This window comes from Leptopilina heterotoma, unplaced genomic scaffold (genome assembly GCF_015476425.1).
Source record: "Leptopilina heterotoma isolate Lh14 unplaced genomic scaffold, ASM1547642v1 Lhet_183, whole genome shotgun sequence".
NCBI lineage: Eukaryota > Metazoa > Arthropoda > Insecta > Hymenoptera > Figitidae > Leptopilina > Leptopilina heterotoma.
The window spans coordinates 642,562-662,941 of NW_025110901.1; the positions used below are offsets into that span (position 1 = coordinate 642,562).

General features: G+C 22.6%; 3 protein-coding genes across 5 annotated transcripts in view; 1 reads left to right on the plus strand and 2 right to left on the minus strand.

Moving 5' to 3' along the window:
• Nucleotides 1-4,248, minus strand: part of LOC122500284 (adenylate cyclase type 1-like) — a 31,098-nt gene extending 26,850 nt beyond the window's left edge. The window contains exon 1 of one of the 3 annotated variants that reach the window (XM_043609134.1): nucleotides 3,466-4,207. The gene's annotated coding sequence lies outside the window, so the exon portion shown is untranslated. Of the gene's footprint in view, nucleotides 1-3,465 lie in introns of all 3 variants that reach the window. The other 2 variants (XM_043609135.1, XM_043609138.1) reach the window with 2 other exon arrangements.
• A 730-nt stretch (nucleotides 4,249-4,978) lies between these two features.
• LOC122500301 (importin-4-like) lies at nucleotides 4,979-17,021 on the minus strand. The gene is made up of 15 exons (XM_043609169.1): nucleotides 16,862-17,021; nucleotides 16,438-16,524; nucleotides 16,231-16,338; nucleotides 14,609-14,761; nucleotides 14,289-14,474; nucleotides 13,730-14,024; nucleotides 13,392-13,549; nucleotides 10,860-11,457; nucleotides 10,537-10,784; nucleotides 10,236-10,447; nucleotides 9,719-10,059; nucleotides 7,479-7,654; nucleotides 7,179-7,387; nucleotides 6,588-6,898; nucleotides 4,979-5,960 (listed from the first exon to the last, which is right to left on the minus strand). Exons 1-15 carry the CDS (start codon nucleotides 16,913-16,915, stop codon nucleotides 5,833-5,835), a joined length of 3,264 nt encoding a protein of 1,087 aa, XP_043465104.1. The 5' UTR covers nucleotides 16,916-17,021; the 3' UTR covers nucleotides 4,979-5,832.
• A 1,274-nt stretch (nucleotides 17,022-18,295) lies between these two features.
• Nucleotides 18,296-20,135, plus strand: LOC122500302. Its single transcript, XM_043609171.1, has 4 exons — nucleotides 18,296-18,587; nucleotides 19,157-19,341; nucleotides 19,601-19,773; nucleotides 19,922-20,135. Exons 1-4 carry the CDS (start codon nucleotides 18,386-18,388, stop codon nucleotides 20,118-20,120), a joined length of 759 nt encoding a protein of 252 aa, XP_043465106.1. The 5' UTR covers nucleotides 18,296-18,385; the 3' UTR covers nucleotides 20,121-20,135.
• The last annotated feature ends 245 nt before the right edge of the window (nucleotides 20,136-20,380 follow it).

Below are 20,380 nucleotides of genomic sequence, written 5' to 3' on the forward strand. Positions count from 1 at the left end.
TTTAATTGCAGAGTATGACAATTATAAAAGAACAAACTTGTAATGTGGATATGAATAAAATAATCACAAAGACGATTGAACTTATTATAAAGAAAGATAAAAATGTTCGATTAAGTCTACCAATTTTCCTTATGATGACAAAAAATTATTTTGAAATTATTTACAAAAAATATAATTCCAAAAGTAATTAACAATAATATTGCCAGACAACATATCTATTTTTAAACAATAAATATAAACATTGAAGATTTCAATTTTTCAATTCAAAAAAATAATTAACAAAAATATTTCCCGACAATATATTTTTATTTTTAAACTTTGAAAATTTCCATTTTTCAATTAATTTTTTTTTATTATTAACTTCCAATAAAAATTGTTTAAATAAAAAAAGTAGAAAGTTGAATAAAAAAACAGACAAAAAAATATAAAACTAGATAAAAAATAGAAAACAAAAAAAATCAATACGCGTAAAAAAATAATAATTAATAATTGTTATATAAAACAACTAATAATAATAAATAAAAAATAAATAAAATAAAAATTAATTTTAAAAAAATAGCAAACAGTATGAAAGAAATTTTTTTCTCCACTCTCGCATATAAATTGGATACGTAATAAAAAAAAAGTTAAAAGCTAATTTATTAAGAACTCGTATCGTATTAAAGCAAAAATTTTGTAAGTCGCGCAGAGTTGAAAAATGTCGAATGTCTACTTATAAAATTTCCCTTCTTTGAATTGAACGTGATGAGAAAGAAAAAACAATGCTGAATTGACCGACTATATAAATGACATTGTTCTACCTACGTGAGATTTAGGTAAAAGACACTTTCAACTGTCACGTTTATATATGCTATATTCTTGCAAGATTTTAATCAGCGAAGGAGAAAAATGTGTAAACTGTTTTTCAATAGAATCCTTAATCGCGAAACACGTATTTTACATTCAATAATAAAAAAAAAATAAATAACTTTACATTCTAATCTAAAAAGTATTTTTGTGTTCGCATTTATTATAAATTTATCACTTTTACAAATTTCCTTTTTTGAATGACGCAAAAATTTAATTAATTACTTAGCAAACTAATTAATTCCAACTATCAAACTAATTAAATCCAACTAATTAATTAATAATTAATTTTTTTTGTTTTTAATTGTTCAGCTGACTCAGCTAATAGATAAATATATTCAGCTAATTCAATTAATTATTAATAATTAATTTCTTGTTTATAAATATTTAGCTGACTTAGCTAAAGCAACTAATTAATAATTAATTCCTTATTTTTAATTATTCGGTTAATTTAGCTAATAGCTATAAATTTCTTCTATTTTTAAATAAATAAATTACATAACGTACGAATAAATTTTTCATTGAATAAATCTCGATTTATTAAAATGATATTGAATTTTAATGTTATTATTAAAAGGAAAAAGAAAACTAATTTGGTTTTAAATTACTCGCAGAATTTGTTTTTAATATTCCGGGGACATCAAACTTTTGAATCGACAATTTAATAATCCAATAATTATCCTTATTCCACAGACGTCCATATCATTGATATTAAATAGTGAAAGAATATAAATTAAGTTTAACGACTCTTTAAATTTTATTTCGTCAAAAAATTTGTCTCTCACAATATTAATGCGAACCGAAAATCCATTTCAAATTCACTTTTAAAAAATAAATTTCAAGATTATTCGAAAAAGGAAAATTAAAAAAAGAATTAAAAACCGAACAATTATTTTTAATTAAATTAAAATTAATTTTAAATAAAATTTTAAAAAATAATTTTAATTTAAACAAAATAACATCACAATATAATTTTAATATATGTTTTAGATTTATTTAAATATAATTATAATAATTAATTAATAATAATTTAATGATAATTATTATCATTTTTTTATATTTAAATATAAAATTAATATTAAATAAAATTAAAAATTTCTAATTATTAATTTAATTCCAAAAAAAGAATTTTAAGAATTATTCAAAAAATGAATGAAAATAAAACAGAAAAATAGAGGAAGGACAAAAATAGAAAATCCAAAAATAAAATTATCGCTTTTGAAGGATATATACCATCTTACTTGGGATTTTAAGAGCTTTTTATAAATTTGAACTTGAAAAAGTGCACAAGTGTTAAATATATTTATGAAACTAAACATTTTCCGCAAAAGTACTACACCAATGTGATAAGAAATTAACGTCAATTGTTTTAAACTGACGTCAATTGAAAAAAAATATGTTACAAACCTGTAACTATTACTATTATCTAACATCTAATTTACTTTCAAGTCATTAAAATTAACTACTCAATTTAATAAAAGTTAAGTACATAGTCTTTTCATGTTTATTTCATTTCTTTGTGCGTGTAATTGCCTGAATTTTTATGTATGAAAAATAAATAATAAAAAAATAAATATAAAAAAAATACAAGATTTTTTTTTATCCAATACAAAACCACTACAAAGTAAATCTTTATGAAAATTAATACAAATTAGCGAAATTACAATTATTTTTTCGATAAATCTACATTCAATTTTTTTCAATTATTCCCGTATAAATTTTTTTCAATTTATAAATTTTTCTTTCAATTATTTTTGTATAATTTTTTTTCAATTTTTTTCTATGAATGTTTCTTCCAAATTCTTATATTAATTTTCATTCAATTTTTTTTTATTTCTCTTTATTTCTTTCAATTATTTCCCTTTATTTCTTTCAATTATTTTTCTACAAATTTTCTTTGCAATTATTTTTAATAGAAATTTTCTTCTCAATTTTTTTTCTACAAATTTTTCTTTTTTCATTTTTTATAAAACATTTTCAATTTTTTTAGTTACCTATATAAATTGATAATTTGATAATAATTGACTCAAATCAGAAAAATAATTTCTTTAAGTGAATTAAATTACTTTCCGTCACGAAATATAATTTAGTGAAACAAGTCAGGCTCCAAACTACGTATGCGATAATTAAATTCTTTTATTAAAAAGGACATCGCTTTCCATTGACTATTTATAATATTGCATCCTGTTATCAATTTACTACGTGATCAAAGTTAAATAACTGTCAAAATTTTATTTATCCCCCGTTCAATTGTTCCAAAAGGTAATAAAATACCCAAAATTGGTTCAAATTGACCCATTCATTTTGAAATTCAATTATCTTATCAGATTTTATTGACACTAGATTTTATATTCTACAAATACAATACTAATTTCATTTGTGAATTATAATTCAAAAATTATAATTTAACTATAATTTAATTATAATTTACTAAATTTAATTTAGAATTTACTAAATTTAATTTAGAATTTACTAATAATTTAATTTAGAATTTAATTATAATTTAATTTAGAATTTAATTACAATTTCATTTAGAATTTAATTACAATTTCATTTAGAATTTAAATCAAAGTTTAATTCAAAAAATAAAAAAATTGAAATTAAAAAAAAGTAACTCACCAATTTTTCGACATTATTTCAAAAATCCATTGAGAAAATTATTTTTCCAACACACTTATCACTGAAATTTTGTGAAATAACACTTCTTCACTTATTTTTTTTTCTCCTCTCGACACACGCGTGCTTATTTGAAATTATTCAATATACCAAAATCAAGGGAATTTCAATGAATATTTGTCGAATTTTACAACTTCCGCTCTTTTCTCAGTGGATATAGCAGGAAATCATGATCGCGGGTCCTCGAAACAAATACTCGCTAATACTAGTATATTTGATTTGCAATAATAAACACATGCCCGAAATACGAATATGTTGATTTATAAATGTAAAGAATTGAGTCATCGAAGGACGGAAAACACCACTGAGAGAATTTATTGAAGGCAGTGTGAATTCCGATTTTCGTTGTCTCATCACAGCCGCATTGCTCCACGAGCAATTACGAGTAACTATGTATCTTTTCTGAACGTATTCCTGGAGAAGCCTTTCTCAATTCTATTAACAAGAAGAATAATACAAATAAAACTACACAAGATCGGTCGGTAAAACCGATTTTTCCACACCTTCCTTATCGAGCATCGACGATTCGTTTTTTTTTAATTTAAAAACTCGTCACTACCAATAATAGATACACAAATTTATACAGTACTTGGCATTTATAATAATTTGTATAATTTTGAACTAAACGTAGAAAAGATTTCAAATATCTCAAGGAAGAGTATTATCAATTTTTTTAAAATCAGATTTGCTAACACTTATCACAGAAAAAAAAAAAATTTTAAATATCCATTTCCAATGGACTGAGAAATACAGTAATTTTAATTCGAATTTCTGTCTAGACGAATGGAGAATAAATTTCACGCAAGATGTGAGAATGAAAAAATTCATTTTCCAAAATGAAGAAATATTTGCCGAGAGAAAAGTATTTGAAAACAATTTTTCATGATTGTAAATTAAAGAGAACGAATTTTTTTTTGAAAGAACACAAAGAAAAAAAAGTGAAACTTTCGAAAGTGTTCCGATAACTCAATCAAGGTGTTTCTGTTGCTTAAAGTAAGCTTACGGAAACTCAACTGACCATCGAGTTATCATCGCGCCATTGATAACGAAATGATAGCATCCCCGACATTCGATAGTGAACGCATTTCACGTCTATTTTATCTACTCTATCTGTACTAAACGACATTCTCTCCATCATTCTTACTAAATGAAATCAATAAAAATTTACGATTCATACAAAAGTCGATAAAGATATTCACGTGAAATTATTCCAGAACATACAGGAATTTATCGAAATTTTTAAATACAAAAAAAATACAATCGGAAATGAGCGAGAAAAAAAATACTTCGCTAAAAACTAATTTCTTTCGGCAAAATACAATAGAAGACAGACGGAATTAAAAATTCGGAAAAAAATACTTTTAAAGAAAAATACTCTTTCGATTTTATTCCCATAATACCAAAAAAAAAGAATAAATTGGAAATATTGTTAACGGCAAAAATCGAGAATGTAACATTCATAAAAAAAGATTTTTTATTCGTGGAACTATTGAATTATATAATATAGTGATTCAACTCCTTAGAGGTCAATAATCATATCACAAAAAGCTAGAACATCTTTCACTGTACATATAAATATATACTTTTTTCGAATTATATAAAATACCTATTGATAGTGTATATCACGCTTTTCTTGCATAATTATTTAGAAAAAAAATGAGCACACAAAAAAATAGAATATCCAGTGCAACAATCTCAGCACTAGTATATTGTCTCTAAATTAAAAAAGCAAACATTTCATGCATACTATTATTTTTTCGATGTTTTACAGAAAAATATTTCATTTTGATTTTTTTTTCATTATATTAATTTTCTCTATTCCATAGATTTTAAACTTTCAAAAAAAAACAAAATATATCCGAAAGCAATCAGAAAAAAACGAAAGTCCAACTAGATAAATAAATAATTTAGACACTTGAATTATCGTAAATTGTTTCGCACAAAAAGAAAACTACAATTTACACATAAAAAATAGAATCTTAAATTCTTACATATTTCTAAAAAAAAATAGTTATATAAAACTTTATTTTTCTTAAAAAAATTTAAAAATTTGTAGCAAAAATTTTTTCTTCTCGTATAAAAATTTAGCAGCTTTGAATAATATATTTATATAAATATAAGTAGAATTTAAAGAATATTTAATTGATAAAAAAAAAGAATAATAAAAGCAGTCTCATTATTACTATTAAATTTGAAGTGTCAAGAATTTCTCGATAATTCCAGATACCTTAAAATAAAAGTAGATTATCTAAATTATTTTCACTATCGTTGTCAAATGAAAAAATAGCTGATCTTACATTAAGCATTTTTTTAAGGTGAAAATGTTGCTTGTTGATTGATTAGAATATCTGGCGTTTGATCTCCAAGTACCATTTGATATTCGCTTTGAAAGTCTCTTCTAACTGAATTCAGAAATTCCACAACTAAGTTTCTCGTTTCTATGGAAAAAAGAGAAAAATATTTCAATAACGGTGGATTCAATTTAATTTTTTCTTTTTTCCTTTTTAATTTCTGCAAGATTTGCTTTTTGCAAATCTTTCAAAAAGAAAGATCTTTTTTTTGCAAAAAGCAAATCTTGCAGAAATTAAAAAGGAAAAAAGTAAAAAAATAGAAAAAATAGAAAAAATAAAAAAACAAAAAAAATGTATAAAAAGCAAAGAATATAAGAAAAAGAAAACAAAACAATTTAAATATTAAAATTAATAAAATAATTACCTTGTCAATAAAAAAGCAAAACTGTCTCTTAATGAGAATGCAACATGTTAAAAATTAACGAACAAATAATAAAGAACTTAGTGTAAAATTTCCACTTGTAAGTATTACAAAAACCCTCCAAAAGTTCCAAATATTCTAAATAATACTAAATTATATAATAATTATACAATAATAATATAATTTGAGTAATAATCATAAAAGTTAATTAAATAATAAAAAAATTTTTTTTTCTACCAAATTCAGGATTTGATTCTACTTTTGAGAAAATATTTATCGTCAGCGAAAACAATATAGCAAAAATACTATATTGAAAATTTGAAGAATAAATATTGGAACAAAATTCGACTCACCATCGTTGTTGTATTTTTTGTCGCTCAAAAGAGAACTGGATACATTTATTAATGTTGTAATGTGAGGTTTAAGAATTTCGTGACCTGCTTTATAGAGCGTTAGGATACTCTCAAAAACTGCTTTATTTTCCTCAACGTCCTCCTTCAATGGCAATTGATTGATGAAGACCGGGAAAACTTGATCCAATGGTAAAATTGAATAATTTGTGCTAATTAGTCGAGCGATCGCGCCAACGACATTGTCCCTTGCTCCAGCGTGCGATTCATTTTGAATTCCATTCGACAATGTTTGTAAAATATTTGGATAATATCTGAAAAATAATTCTAGTTAAAAGTAATGCAACAATTGGATAAATAGACGAAAGAAATAATTTACTGGAAATAAAAAAAGAATTTAAAAAAAAATAAACTTTATTTTAATTTACTTTTAAACGTAAAATAATTTTAATAATCATAATATTAAATTATAATTATTATAATAATGAATAATTGAAAATTATAAAATTATTTTAATAATAAATAGAGAAAAGATGTTTTTTTTTAATAATTCAGAATTATTAAAAAAAGCGTAATAAACAGAAAAATAATTACGAGAAAATCACGTCTTTTCCATGATAAGCAATTTCTCCAATTCCATAAATAGCGTTATTACGAACTTCAGCATTCGAGTCACTTGTGAGTTCAAGAAGTAGAGGCATAATTTGTTGAACAAACGGTGCCACTGCTTGCTTTAATCCAGAGAAACATTCTGATATTGTTCCAACGGCGAAGGAACGTTGAGCCTCTGTTTTATTCTTTTTCTGTAAAAGAGATTTTTTTGTCACTAATTTTTAAAAATTTGTAATAGAGAAAAATGTCTACAAGTTCTTGTTTCGTCATAAAATCCCTTACCAGTCGTTCTAGAATAAAAGCTAAAAGAGTTTGAAAGAAGTGGGCAAATTCTTCAGGAGAAAGAAGTCTTCCAAAATGAGTCAACAAATCACCAGCGCACTCTATCAGCAATTCGTCCTGTTCAGCTTCCATATCTTCCTCGTCCGCCTCCTCCTGATCTTGACAATATGTTCGTCCTGAAAAAAGAAGAAAAGAGCATTTTTATTTTGAAATTAAAACTGAGAAGAAATAATTATAATTATTCTAATTATTCAGGGCTCAAACTAGGTACGTAAATTTGCTTCAAGTCAGGAAATGTCAGTTTTTTTTAAGAAAGGTCCGTAAAGCCCGTAATTTAATAAATTTAATAAGTCCGTAATAAAAATTTAAAAAAAAATAAACAAATCAAGAAAGGACGAAAAGTTTGTAAATTATACGATATAATTTGGAGAATTTTAGAGAAATTACAAATGATTGAAGAAATTCAATTATTTTATAAAATTCTCGTCAAAATTTTAATTATCATTAGAAATATTAAAATTCTTCTCCGAAATACAATTATTTTTACTAATTTTAATACAATTCTTGGCAAAATTTCAATTATTTTCAAAAATTTTCCTCAATTAAATGATTTTCAATATCTACTATTTTAATAAAATTTTCCAAAATAATTCAATTATTTAAAAAAATTTTTGATAACATTCTACGCTAACATTTAATTATTTTCGTAAAAAAATAAAAATTTCACAGGAATTCAATTATTTACAAATTTTTTCATAAATTTCTTCGCATTAATTCAATTATTTTCATAAATAATTTTTTTTACAGAAAATCAATTACTTTCGTAAACAGTAAAATTCTTTTTAGAAATTCAATTATTTTCATAAATAATAAAACTTATTTGCAGAATTTCAATAACTTTTAAAACAATTTTAATCGAATTCCTCGAAAAATTTAATAAAATTCGTCAAAAGAATTCAATTATTTAAAAATTTGTTGATAAAATTCTTTATGAGAATTCAATTTTAAAAACCATTTAATTATTCAATAAATTATTAATTTTTTTATTTAAATAATTGAATTCTCGTAGAATTTTATAATATAAATTGATTTAAAAATGAATTTCAGTTAAAATTTTAGATTATTATTCAATATTAAAAGCATTATAGCGTGAAATTTAAGAAATAATTGAATTATGAAAAGGTTTCAAATTATAATCTTTGAAAATTTTAATTTTTCATACTTTGAACTAACAATTCTGGAGAAGAATTAATTTTTTTGAAAAAGTTTATTTCAATTTTACTTAAAATTATTTCCTTGTAGTTTTTCTTTTCTAATATATATTTAATTTAAGAATTTCCGAATAATTATGAAATTTTGTAAATTTGAATTTTAAACAAATGAATTTGAAAATTCTCAAAGAACTTTTTCAAAAATTATTAAGAATATAAATGGATTTATGGAAGAATTTTAGTTAAATACACTAAAGAAAAAATTTAATTTTAGAGAAGTTACAAATTATTTCAGAAATTCAATTATTTCTAAGAGTAATAAAATTCTTCGCAGAAATTTAATTTTGATCAAAAATAATATATAAAATTCTTCTTCGGGATTCAATTATTTTCACAAATAATAAAACTCATCGTAGAATTTTAATTATTTATATTTTTAATACAATTTTAATCGAATTCCTCGAAAAATGTCATTATTTTTAAAAATTTAATTAAAATTCGTCAAAAAATTCAATTATTTAAAAATTTGTTGATAAAATTCTTTATAAGAATTCAATTTTAAGAAACCCTCAATTATTCAATAAATTATTTTTTTATATTTAAATATTTGAATTCTCGTAGAATTTTTTAATAAAAATTGATTTCAAAATGAATTTCAGTTAAAATTTTAAATAATAATTAAATATTAAAACCAATATAGTCTGAATTTTGAAATTAATATTTTTGTAAAAGTTTATTTCAGAATTTTTTTTTTATATTATTTGAAGTTTTTATTTTCTAATATATTATTTAATTGAAGAATTTAGGAATAATTGAAATTTCGTAAAATTGAATATTGTAAAGAAATGGATTTGAATATTGTATATACTTTTTAGTTTTTACTATTTAATATTTTTGATTTATATACCTTTTAATATTTAATATTTTTTATCTATATACTTTTTAAAATTTAATGTTTTTTATACTTTTATTTTATTATTTTTATTTTACTTTTCATACTCTGTAGAGAAAATTTTGTGTTCTATTCACCTGCTAAAATTTCTGTGATGCAATTCATAATTGCCTCCTTGTGACCTTCGATTATGAGAACATCGGTTTTAATTTCCTTTAGCACCTCCGTTAATTCATCTAAAGCACTAATAACAACTGAGCGCTCGCAGTCTAGTCTAATAATCTCTGAAAACTTTGGTATGAGAGCTGAAAGGACTTTTTGTGTTGCTTCTTTTCCCTCGATGGTATTAATCCTTGAGAAATTTATAGCAAATTGTCCAAGTGCTTCTATCGCCGCCTTTCTAATGTCATCCTGCGGATAGCTTATCACTTTGAACACCTCATTGTAGGAGACTTCGAGGAAAGGCAAAAATACTTCTCTACAAGTGTAAACACATTGTTAATGAATAAAAAAACTAACAGTAAAAAAATGAAAAATATAAAGCAAATAAAATAGAAAATAAAATAAAATAAATAAAAATAAAGTAAATAAAAATAAAGTAAATAAAATAGAAAATAAGAAAAATAGAAAAGAATTAAAAATAAAGTAACTCACTCTGTGTTTTGTGCGATCTCCTTAAGAGCAAGGATAGCTTCTTCTTTTTCTTCCACATAGGCATTTTCCACACTGAAACCGGCAATATCCTCATCGTCGTCATCATCTTCATTGTCTGTATTTTCAATGTCCTCTTCTCCGTCACTGTCACTGTTTTGCAAACACGGTTCGTATACCGGAAACGCAGCTTCTTCATTTTCCTTGTAATGAGTCTGAAATATTTTTTGACAAATAGTTAAACTACTCTAGAAATTAAATTTAAAAAATCTAAAAATCCTAGTGAAATTAAATTTTTAATTACCACAACGCCCTCAGAACTCTTTATGCTATTAATTATCTGATCGACAATTGGAGAGAGTGCGAAATTCATGTCCTTCTTCATTACCATACTGGCGGAAGCTGCCAAACCATAAACAGATTTTCTCAAATCAGGATCATTGCATTCTTTCAATAAAGTCATTCCGCATTCGAGTGATTTCACAGCCAGAGCAGTCGAAGAGTTATCCTTGATATTTTCCCCCACTGTTCGAACAAGAACACCAAGAGTATCTAAAAAAATCGATCATCAACATATTATTAATTTAACCACCAACAATATAAATTTAACAACATCAATTTACTCACCAACCGCTTGAATTTGCAAACACATCGTCTCCTCCGTTTGTTTCTCAATTAAATAAGGATTCAAAATAGCGAGAATCCTCTCCAAATAGGGAACCATATTTTCCTTACTTGCATTGGCTGCAGCGCCAATTGCACTTAAAGCAAGTTCCCTCACGTGCACTGGCGATTGATGATCTAAACTCTCAAATAATCTCTCCATTAAATTCGGCAGATATGGTAATAGACTGACATTCAAATTTTCACAAAACATTTCCAATGCGTAAAACATTCGATCGACTGCAGGCGGTTCTTTCTTCTCCTGTTTAATGAAATTACAAATTTGCGCGAGGTACTCGAAAAAAATTGGCAACAATTCCGTCGCATAATTACTGATGTCAGGTTGAAGAAATTCAGAGAATTGTCCAAGTGCAAAAAGTGCGGCATTACGAACAACTGGCGTGGGATCGACAATTCCACTGCAAATACATCGGACAAAAGTTTCGAGATACGACGTACGAATATATTCCGAGCAACCCTCAGCCAAAACTGCCATTGCCAAGTAAGCTGCTTTCTTCTTGTAAATGTCCGTTCCCTCCAAACCCGGTTCAATGTGCAATAACTGTAATTATAGCCAAATTATAATTAAATTAAATAATTTAAAATTTTTTAAATTTAATTAACATTTTCTATCTAAATAATGTAATACTGCAATTCTGTAATTAAATTAATGTACCATCATTTCAATTCAATTATTATTTTCAAGAATTTTTAACTAAAATTCTTCTCTAAATCAAATATTTTTAATAATTTTCGAAAAAGTTCTTTGACAATTCTCAAATCCATTTGCCTACAATATTCAATTTTAGGAAATTTCAATTATTCGTAAATTTTTCAATTAAACATATATTAGAAAATAAAAACTTCAAATAATACAAAAAAAAAATCCGCAATTAAAATTTTTCAAAAAAATTAATTTCAAAATTCAATTATTTATAAAAATTCACGCTGTATTGCTTTTAATATTTAATTATTATCTAAAATTTTAACTGAAATTCATTTTTTAATCAATTTTTATTAGAAAATTCAACGAGAATTCAATTATTTAAATACAAAATTAAATAATTTATTCAATAATTGAATGTTTCTTAAAATTGAATTCTTATAAAGAATTTTATCAACAAATTTTTAAATAATTGAATTCTATCGACGAATTTTAATAAAATTTTTAAGAATAATTACATTTTTTGAGGAATTTGATTAAAATTGCTTTTAAGAATAATTAAAATTCTGCAATGAGTTTTATTATTTGTAAAAATAATTGAATCCCCAAGAAGAATTTTATTATTTTTCAACATAATTAAATTTCTGCGAAGGATTTTATTTTAATACTCTTGAAAATAATTGAATTTCTGAAATTATTTGTAACTTCTCCAAATTAAAAATTTTTTTTAGTGTTTTTAATTAAAATTCTTCTATAAATTCACTACTTTTAACAATTTTTAAAAAAGATCTTTGAGAATTATCAAATTCACTTGTTTACAATTCAATTTTACAAAATTTCAATTATTCGAAAATTAATTAAACATATATTAGAAAATGGAAACTTTAAAAATATAATTAGAAGTAAAATTGAAATAAAATTTTTCAAAAAAATTAATTCTTCTACAGAATTGTTAGTTAAAAGTATGAAAAATTATAATTTTCAAAGATTTTAATTTGAAACCTTTTCAAAATTCAATTATTTGTAAAAAAAGATCACGCTATAATGCTTTTAATATTCAATTATAATCTAAAATTTTAAGTGAAATTCATTATTAATCAATATTTTTTATTATAAAAATTCTACGAGAATTCTACGAAAATTATTTAAATACAAAAATAAATAATTTATTGAATAATTTAATGTTTTTTAAAATTGAATTCTTTGGACGAATTTTAATTAAATTTTTAAGAATAATTACATTTTTCGAGGATCTCGATGATTAAAATTGTTTTCAAAATAATTGAAATTCTGCAAATGAGTTTTATTATTTACGAAAATAATTGAATTCCTATAAAAACTTTATTATTTATGAAAGTAATTGAATTCATACGAAGAAATTTATAATAAAAATTTGTAAATAATTAAATTTCTGTGAAATTTTTTTTTTATGAAAATAATTAAATATTTGCGTAGAATGTTATCAAAATTTTGTTAAATAATTGAATTTTTTCGGAAAATTTTATTAAAATAGTAGATATTGAAAATCATCTAATTGAGGAAAATTTTTGAAAATAATTGAATTTCGGAGAAGAGTTTGGATATTTAAGATAATTTGAAATTTTGACGAGAATTTAAACAAATTTTTTCAAAATAATTGAATTTCTGTAATTATTTGTAATTTCTCTAAAATTCTCCAAATTATATCGTACATTTTACGAACTGAAATTTGCGGACCTAGTTCGAACCCTGATGTAATTAAATTAAATAAAAAAAATTATAATTCTGTAATCAATTTCTAATACTGTCATTGACAGTAGGTCCTAAATGTCAGTAAAAAAAAATTATTGTACCAAATGTGGAATCAGCTTATCTGGTGGTAAATAAAGGGCAAGTGCATCTAACGTTTGAGTAGCGCAAGTCATCGGTGATTTATCTTCATCATCGCCATTAAAGTAAATTTCCTCTTCCTCGTCGTCCGGTCGAGAAGAAATCAAAGCGAAGAGAGTATCTGCAAATTTTTAGAATTAGTACAAATTTTTACAAATTAAAAATTTTTAAAAATTCATTATCAATTACACTATTTACTATTTACAAAGTAAAACCAAAAATTTTTTGGTAATATCGAAATTTTCAAATTGTATAAAAAAGTTCATTAAAAATATAAAAGAAATAAAATTATTCTCTTCACCTATGATTGGCTCGACTAATTTGTTTTTGACAATGGCTTTCTTTTTGGTTCTTACAAGGCAGCCAACAACTGCAATTGCCTTGACACGGAGTTCACTGCCGAGACTTTTATTTTGAGCGATAGTTAAACTCATCGCAATGACATTTTTCAAATGTGGCGATATAACAGTGACAGCATTGTCACAAAGTTCCTCAAATAATTCGTAACATTCAATGGCTTTTTCTTCGTGCGATTCAGATAAGGCAACAATGGTATTCAACATTCTTGGCATCATTTCATGATAGGCATTCACCATCTGTAATTAAAAAATTATTTTTTTTTATTTCATCAATATTATTATCGATTTTCTGACTTTTACTCAGCAAATTAAACATTAAATTAATTTCTTACTATTATTGAGCAAAAAAAATTGCTGACTACAACTTAGTTAATTAGCTATTAAATTAATTAATCAGAAATTAACAGAATAAAATTATTTCATATTTTAATAAATTATCAATATCAATTAAATAAAAATTTAAATAATTAGTAATTAATTTAAAATACCCAAAATACTTACATGTTGTTTTTGTGATACGTAAGGTACAAAATTCAGCATCGTTTTTATAATATAATACGCAACTGAATTTGCAAGATCTTGAAGATTATTCAGAGTTTGACTCAAAATGGTCATTATGGCTTGTGAAGTAGGCAAATATGCTTCGCTGGCAATTTCCGTAATTATCGACAAAGTATACATACCCAACTGAAAATGGAAAATTTTCTTTAATACATTTTCACGTTCAACATAAAATATTTGCATTACTATATTTTTAATTTAACATAATATGTTAAATTAAAATTTAATCCTTAATTAATTAATTAATTTCCAATCCTTACTTCTTTTTCAGCCATATTGTCACTTGTTATCAATTGTTGAATAAATTGAAGAGCTTGAGGCCATCCATTTTTCGGTAATTCGTGTTTTATGATAATACCAATTAATTGTACTATTGCGTTTTTCACAGACTTCTCTTGTTCGTTTACAAGTGCCTATGAAATAAATAAATAATTATTTATTAATAATTAAAATAAATTATTAATTATTATTTATTATTTTCAGAAATATTAATCAAATTCTTTAAAACAATTCAATAACAAATTTTCAAAAATTTTTATAAAATTCTTCACAAAAATTCAATTATATTTTTAAAAATTGTGGTAAAATATTTTTTCAAAGAATTTTCAGTATAGTTTTAATTAAATTCCACAAAAGAATTTAAATTCTCTTTAAAACAGTTGAATTTGTATTTTTACAATTTGTATTTTTTATTTTAGATAAATATATCTAAAATAAAAAATAATAAAAATTTTTAAAAATAAAAATTTTCATAAATAATAAAGCGCTTCGGAGAAATTAAATAATTTTCAATACAATTTTAATAAACTTTCTTGAAAGAATTCAATTATTTTCAAAATTTTTGACAAATTTTGTTTATTAGAATATTTAATTATTTTCAATTAGTTTTTAATTCAATTTCTTAAAAGAATTTTATAATAATCAAAAATTTGAAAAAAATTCTTCAAAACAATTTAATTGTTTTCAAATATTTTAATAAAATTCGTCTCAAGAATTTAATTATTTTCGTAAAAAATAAAATTGTTCGGACGAATTCAATTATTTAAAAAATTTTTAAGAATTTTTTAGAAAAACTCAATTAATTTCAGCACAAATTTAATTAAACTCTTTGAAAAAATTCAATTAATTTAAAAAATTTTGATAAAAAATTCTTTAGAAAAATTTCATTTATTTATTTAAATAAACTTGAATTATTTTCAGTATAATTTTAATTAAATGCCTCAAAAAATTTTTTTTTAATTTTCGATACATTTTTTAATTTGTATTTTTGCAAATTTTATTATTTTTTATTTTATATATTATTTTCATAAATAATAAAGCCATTCGCTGGAGTTCAATTAATTATTTTGAAAATTTTTAATAAAATTTTATCATTAGAATATAATCATATTCAATTTATTCTTAATTAAATTTCTTGAAAGAATTTAATTACTTTAAAAAATTTTAAGGACATTTTTCGAGTCAATTTAATTATTTTAGAAAATAATAAAATTCTTCTGAGGAATTAAATTATTTTAGTAAATAATAAAATTCTTTGGAGGAATTCAATTATTTTTAAAAGTTTTAATAGCATTTCTTGAAAGAATCTATGATTTAAAAAAATTTGGTTATTAAATTCTTCAAAACAGTTTAATTCTTTTCCAAAATTATATTTTTTGAAAGATTTTAATTATTTTCAAAAGTTTTTAATAAAATATTGCGACAAAAATTAAATTAAATTCAAAACAATTTTGTTTAATTGATTTTTCTTATTTAATTTCCAAAAAGAATTAAATTTAAAAAATTTTCAAATTCAAAGCCTTATTTAAAATGAAAAAATAATCAACAAAAATATAGAGATAGATTTAATAAAATTTAATTATATTCAAATAAAATTTGTCACCTGCAACATAACAGCCTTAAATTCATTGCGAATGTGCTCAGGTAAAGCTAACCAATTTTTCCACTTGCTATAACGTTTTCTGAGAAGCACAGCTGCATATTGCCTCATCTGTAAATTATAATAAATTAATTAACACCCAAATTAATAAAAAGACAAAATAAAATAAATAAAAATAAATAAACAAAAATACTGAGAACTTCAACTAACCTCAGGATTTGGCGAGGAAATTGCAATACGGTACAATGCTGGTGTACTTTCTGGTTCCTTGAAAGCTTCTCGAAGCTCAATCGTACCCTGCAAAAGGCACAAGACAATAATAATTACAAGTAAAAAATAAATACGTAAACTGAAAAATAATACTTTTTTCCTGTAAATAATTCCAGTAGTAACAGAAAGTAATTGTAAGACACATGCATTTTTAGGTTAGGAACATAATTAATCTTCATTGTATATTATTGTTAAGTTTATAAATATATTCATCCACTCAATATCGATGAAAGGGGGACAAAATCAAGAACCATATGATTTTTTTATAAAAATTATAATATTTTTTTAACCGGTTTAAGAAAGCACGTGTTTTTCTTTCGCAATAGATAAATTTCAAGGAAATAAACAATTAATATTTACTAACCTCTTGAATCTTCTCATTGTCGGGAAGTAGTAACTTTTTTAGAATTTCCTCCATTATAGATCTCGTTGCTCAATTAATAATAAATAATTTTCTACGAAAGAATAAAGAATCAGCCGCCAATCTTTCACCGTTCGCTCTTCTCTCTGGTGCAGTTAGGTGTGTGCCCAATCAGTGACGTATAATTAAGGCGTAACCGAGGCGCATGCCCTTAATGAAAAAGAAGTACATTTTAATTCAAAATTTCAACATAAATAAATTAAAATATAATTTATAAATTAATAATTATAATTTATGCTCATAATTTATAAATTATAATGAATAATAATTATAATTTACAAATTATAATTTATAAACTATAATTTATAAATATAATTAATAATTCATAATTATAATTTATAAATTATAAATTCATACTATTCATACACACGCAATTAATAATTCATAATTATAATTAACAAATTAATAATTTATAATAATTTATACACTTTTTTGTATTTATTTATTGGATAGTAAATAAATTTGATACAAATTACTAAATTACCCTAATAGTAATTAAAGATAATAAGGCAAAATTACTAATGAAAAATCATGAGAAAAAAATTTTTTCAAAAAAAAAATTCGATTTGACATATTTTTTCTCTCTCACAGTTTTCCAAAGGATATCAAATTGAGACAAAAAACGTATTTTTAATTTTTAATTTGATATCCTTAGAAAAACTGTGCTTCAATCTTGAGTCTTCACTCTTTTTTTCTATCTTAATTCTTCTCTTTCCTTTCTTGCAGGAAACTCGTGATGAGAATGCTCATAACTACCAAGTTTCATATTATGTAAAAATTATTTTTAAAAAATAAATTAATAAACTTAAAAATAAAGTAATTGTTACTAAAAATATTGTTCGTATAATTTTCGTATACGAAAAAAAATTAATTTAATTTATAACATTTACTTGAAAGAAATGTTTAAAAAAAATAAAATTTGTTGCACACACAAAAAAAAAAGAATTTGTTTGTGGAAAATTTTATTTTTTAAACTACAAATTCCTTATTTTTTATTTTTTAATAATTATTAAATTATAAATAAATATAAATAATTAATTATTTTAATTATTTTTTAAACATTCTTTTTCAATGGAATGTAATAACATTCAATTTGAAAAAAATTTAGAAAAAATAAAATTTTCCACATACAAAAAAAGGAAATTGTCTTATTGCATTCACTTGAAAAAGAAAAATCTTTAAAAAATGAAACTTTTCCTACACAAAAAAAAGGAAATTTTTTTTCACTTGTAAAAAATATTTAAAAGATTAAATAAATTTCCGTTGAGAATAAATTTCAATTTTCAATTTCGAATAAGCTTCAATAATGAAAAATTAAAACAAACTGATGTAAATGACAAAATTTATTTATCGCTTAAAAATTGAAGGAACTTTTTTTTAAAGTATGTAAAAAAAAATGCCAGTCACTTTGTAGTTCTCGTTTGTCATTCTTCATTATTATTATTTTGTTCGAAAAAAAAAATAATTATGGATCAAAAAAATTTTCAATATTATTGCAATTTTCGTCGACCTCCAGGTCCAATAAATATTTGGAATATTGTTAATGGAACAATTAATGGGAAATGTGTAAAATTTCGAATTCAAGAAATTTCTGATGACATGTTTGATGCTGTTATTGATCATATGTGCACCGACTTTATCAGAGATGAAGAATTTTTTTCTAATTTTAGTGAGTAATCAAGTAATTAAGAAATTAATTAAAATTTTACTTTATTAAATTTAACTAATTAATTAATTGAGTTAATCATTTAATTAACTTAAAAATTATTTCATACAAAAAAATATTTATTTCATAATAGACAGGTAATCGTTTATTTAAATCAAGTGAATTTTTTACACTAAAAATTAATTAATTATATTTAATTAACGTAATTTGAAAATATCTTTAATTTTCTTAATAATTAATAATTAAATCTACTGTTTGGAATAAAAAATTAAATTATTTCAAATTAAAATTATTTTTAACGAACGATATAATTCAATAACAATATTTATAGTAGTGATAATAATAAAAAAAATAGAATTATAATAATGAAAATAATTTTAATAGTAATAATAATAAACAATTTTAATAAAACAGTATTTAAATTAAATATTATTGTTATTAAATATTAAACGACATATTTAAATGTTTTATTTGACATATTAAATATTTAATTACGTTAACTGAATATTATCAATTTATTTTCTTATCATTTAAGTCACAATTTTAATTAATAATTGAAAAATAAATTTTAGAAATTAATGAAACTCGAGATTCGTATGAAGAAATAAGAATTTTTTGGAAGGAGATTTTAAAATGTGGCATGAGTATAGTCGCAATTGTTGATGAACCCAGTGAACAAAAAACACCTGTAATTGCAGGTGTTAATTTACTTTTTGTTTCTGTTAAACAATTGACTGACAATAGAACAACATTTAAAGTAAGATTTTTTTTGCTGAATGTAAACATTTTCATAAATAATTATTTTTTATTTGAGTTTTTTCTAATTTTAAATTACATTTAATTTATTTAAACAAATTAATTGAATATAATTTAAAATAAATAAAAAATATATTTAAACAAATATAAATTAAATGTGAATTAAAATTAAAAACACTCGAATGCAAAATGATTATTTTTTATTTTTAATTTATTATTATTATTATTTATTAATATTTTTTGGAAAAATCTTCCTTTAGGACACATTTAAAACAAAAAATCTTTCAATGATGGTGAAACTTATGGACAAAATCGCATCTGAATCCAATTGGCGTGAAATTTATAGAGCTGATAAATATTTAATTGGATTTGGTCTCAGTGTTGGTAGTAATTTTCGGGGAATGTCTCTTGGTGGTCATTTACTGTCAGCAAGGTAAAAATGTATTTGACATAAATATAATACGATAAAAATTGATTTTTCGATTTTTAAATACATGAAATAAATTTAAACAAAAATTTTAAGTGAAAAATATTATTATGAAGAAATTAAAATATCTTTTCTGTTTCATATATATTTTCAGACACCTCTTAAGCCGCAAGTATGGAATTCCAGTTTCCGTAACACTTTTTTCGGCATCTTCTGCGATTAAATTAGCCGAACGCGAAGGATATGAATGTCTGGTGGAGAAAAAAGTTACTGATTTGCTCAACGATGAAGGCAAATTTATATTTAATCAAAGTAAATCTATTTGTTTTAAATTTATGGGCAAAAGATTATAAAATAATTATTTTCACAGGGAGAAAAAGTAGTTTATTTATTATATGAAAAAAAAATATTTGTTAAAAAATATTTCTTTTCGAAAAATAAAAATTTGGAGAAAAAAATTTTCTTAGTAGAAATAATTCTATTTTTGTAAAAAAAAAGTATATTTTTGTATTTAACGTGAAAAATTTGGGCAAAAATTTGTTATTTAATACTTTTTCATTCTCATATAGGTGTATAAAATCGTCAAGTCTAGCGGGAAAATTGTTCAGTCGCG

What these genes read in the sequence shown, in the direction of transcription:
- LOC122500302 (XM_043609171.1), top strand. Translation starts at nt 18,386, where the DNA reads ATGGATCAAAAAAATTTTCAATATTATTGCAATTTTCGTCGACCTCCA. An exon ending in ACAATAGAACAACATTTAAA is followed by an intron (nt 19,342 to 19,600) that starts GTAAGATTTTTT and finishes ATCTTCCTTTAG; the next exon opens with GACACATTTAAAACAAAAAA. An exon ending in GGTCATTTACTGTCAGCAAG is followed by an intron (nt 19,774 to 19,921) that starts GTAAAAATGTAT and finishes ATATATTTTCAG; the next exon opens with ACACCTCTTAAGCCGCAAGT.
- LOC122500301 (XM_043609169.1), bottom strand. Translation starts at nt 16,915, where the DNA reads ATGGAGGAAATTCTAAAAAAGTTACTACTTCCCGACAATGAGAAGATT. An exon ending in TTAAGGCTGTTATGTTGCAG is followed by an intron (nt 14,762 to 16,230) that starts GTGACAAATTTT and finishes TTTATTTCATAG; the next exon opens with GCACTTGTAAACGAACAAGA. An exon ending in TTTGCAAATTCAAGCGGTTG is followed by an intron (nt 10,785 to 10,859) that starts GTGAGTAAATTG and finishes CGATTTTTTTAG; the next exon opens with ATACTCTTGGTGTTCTTGTT.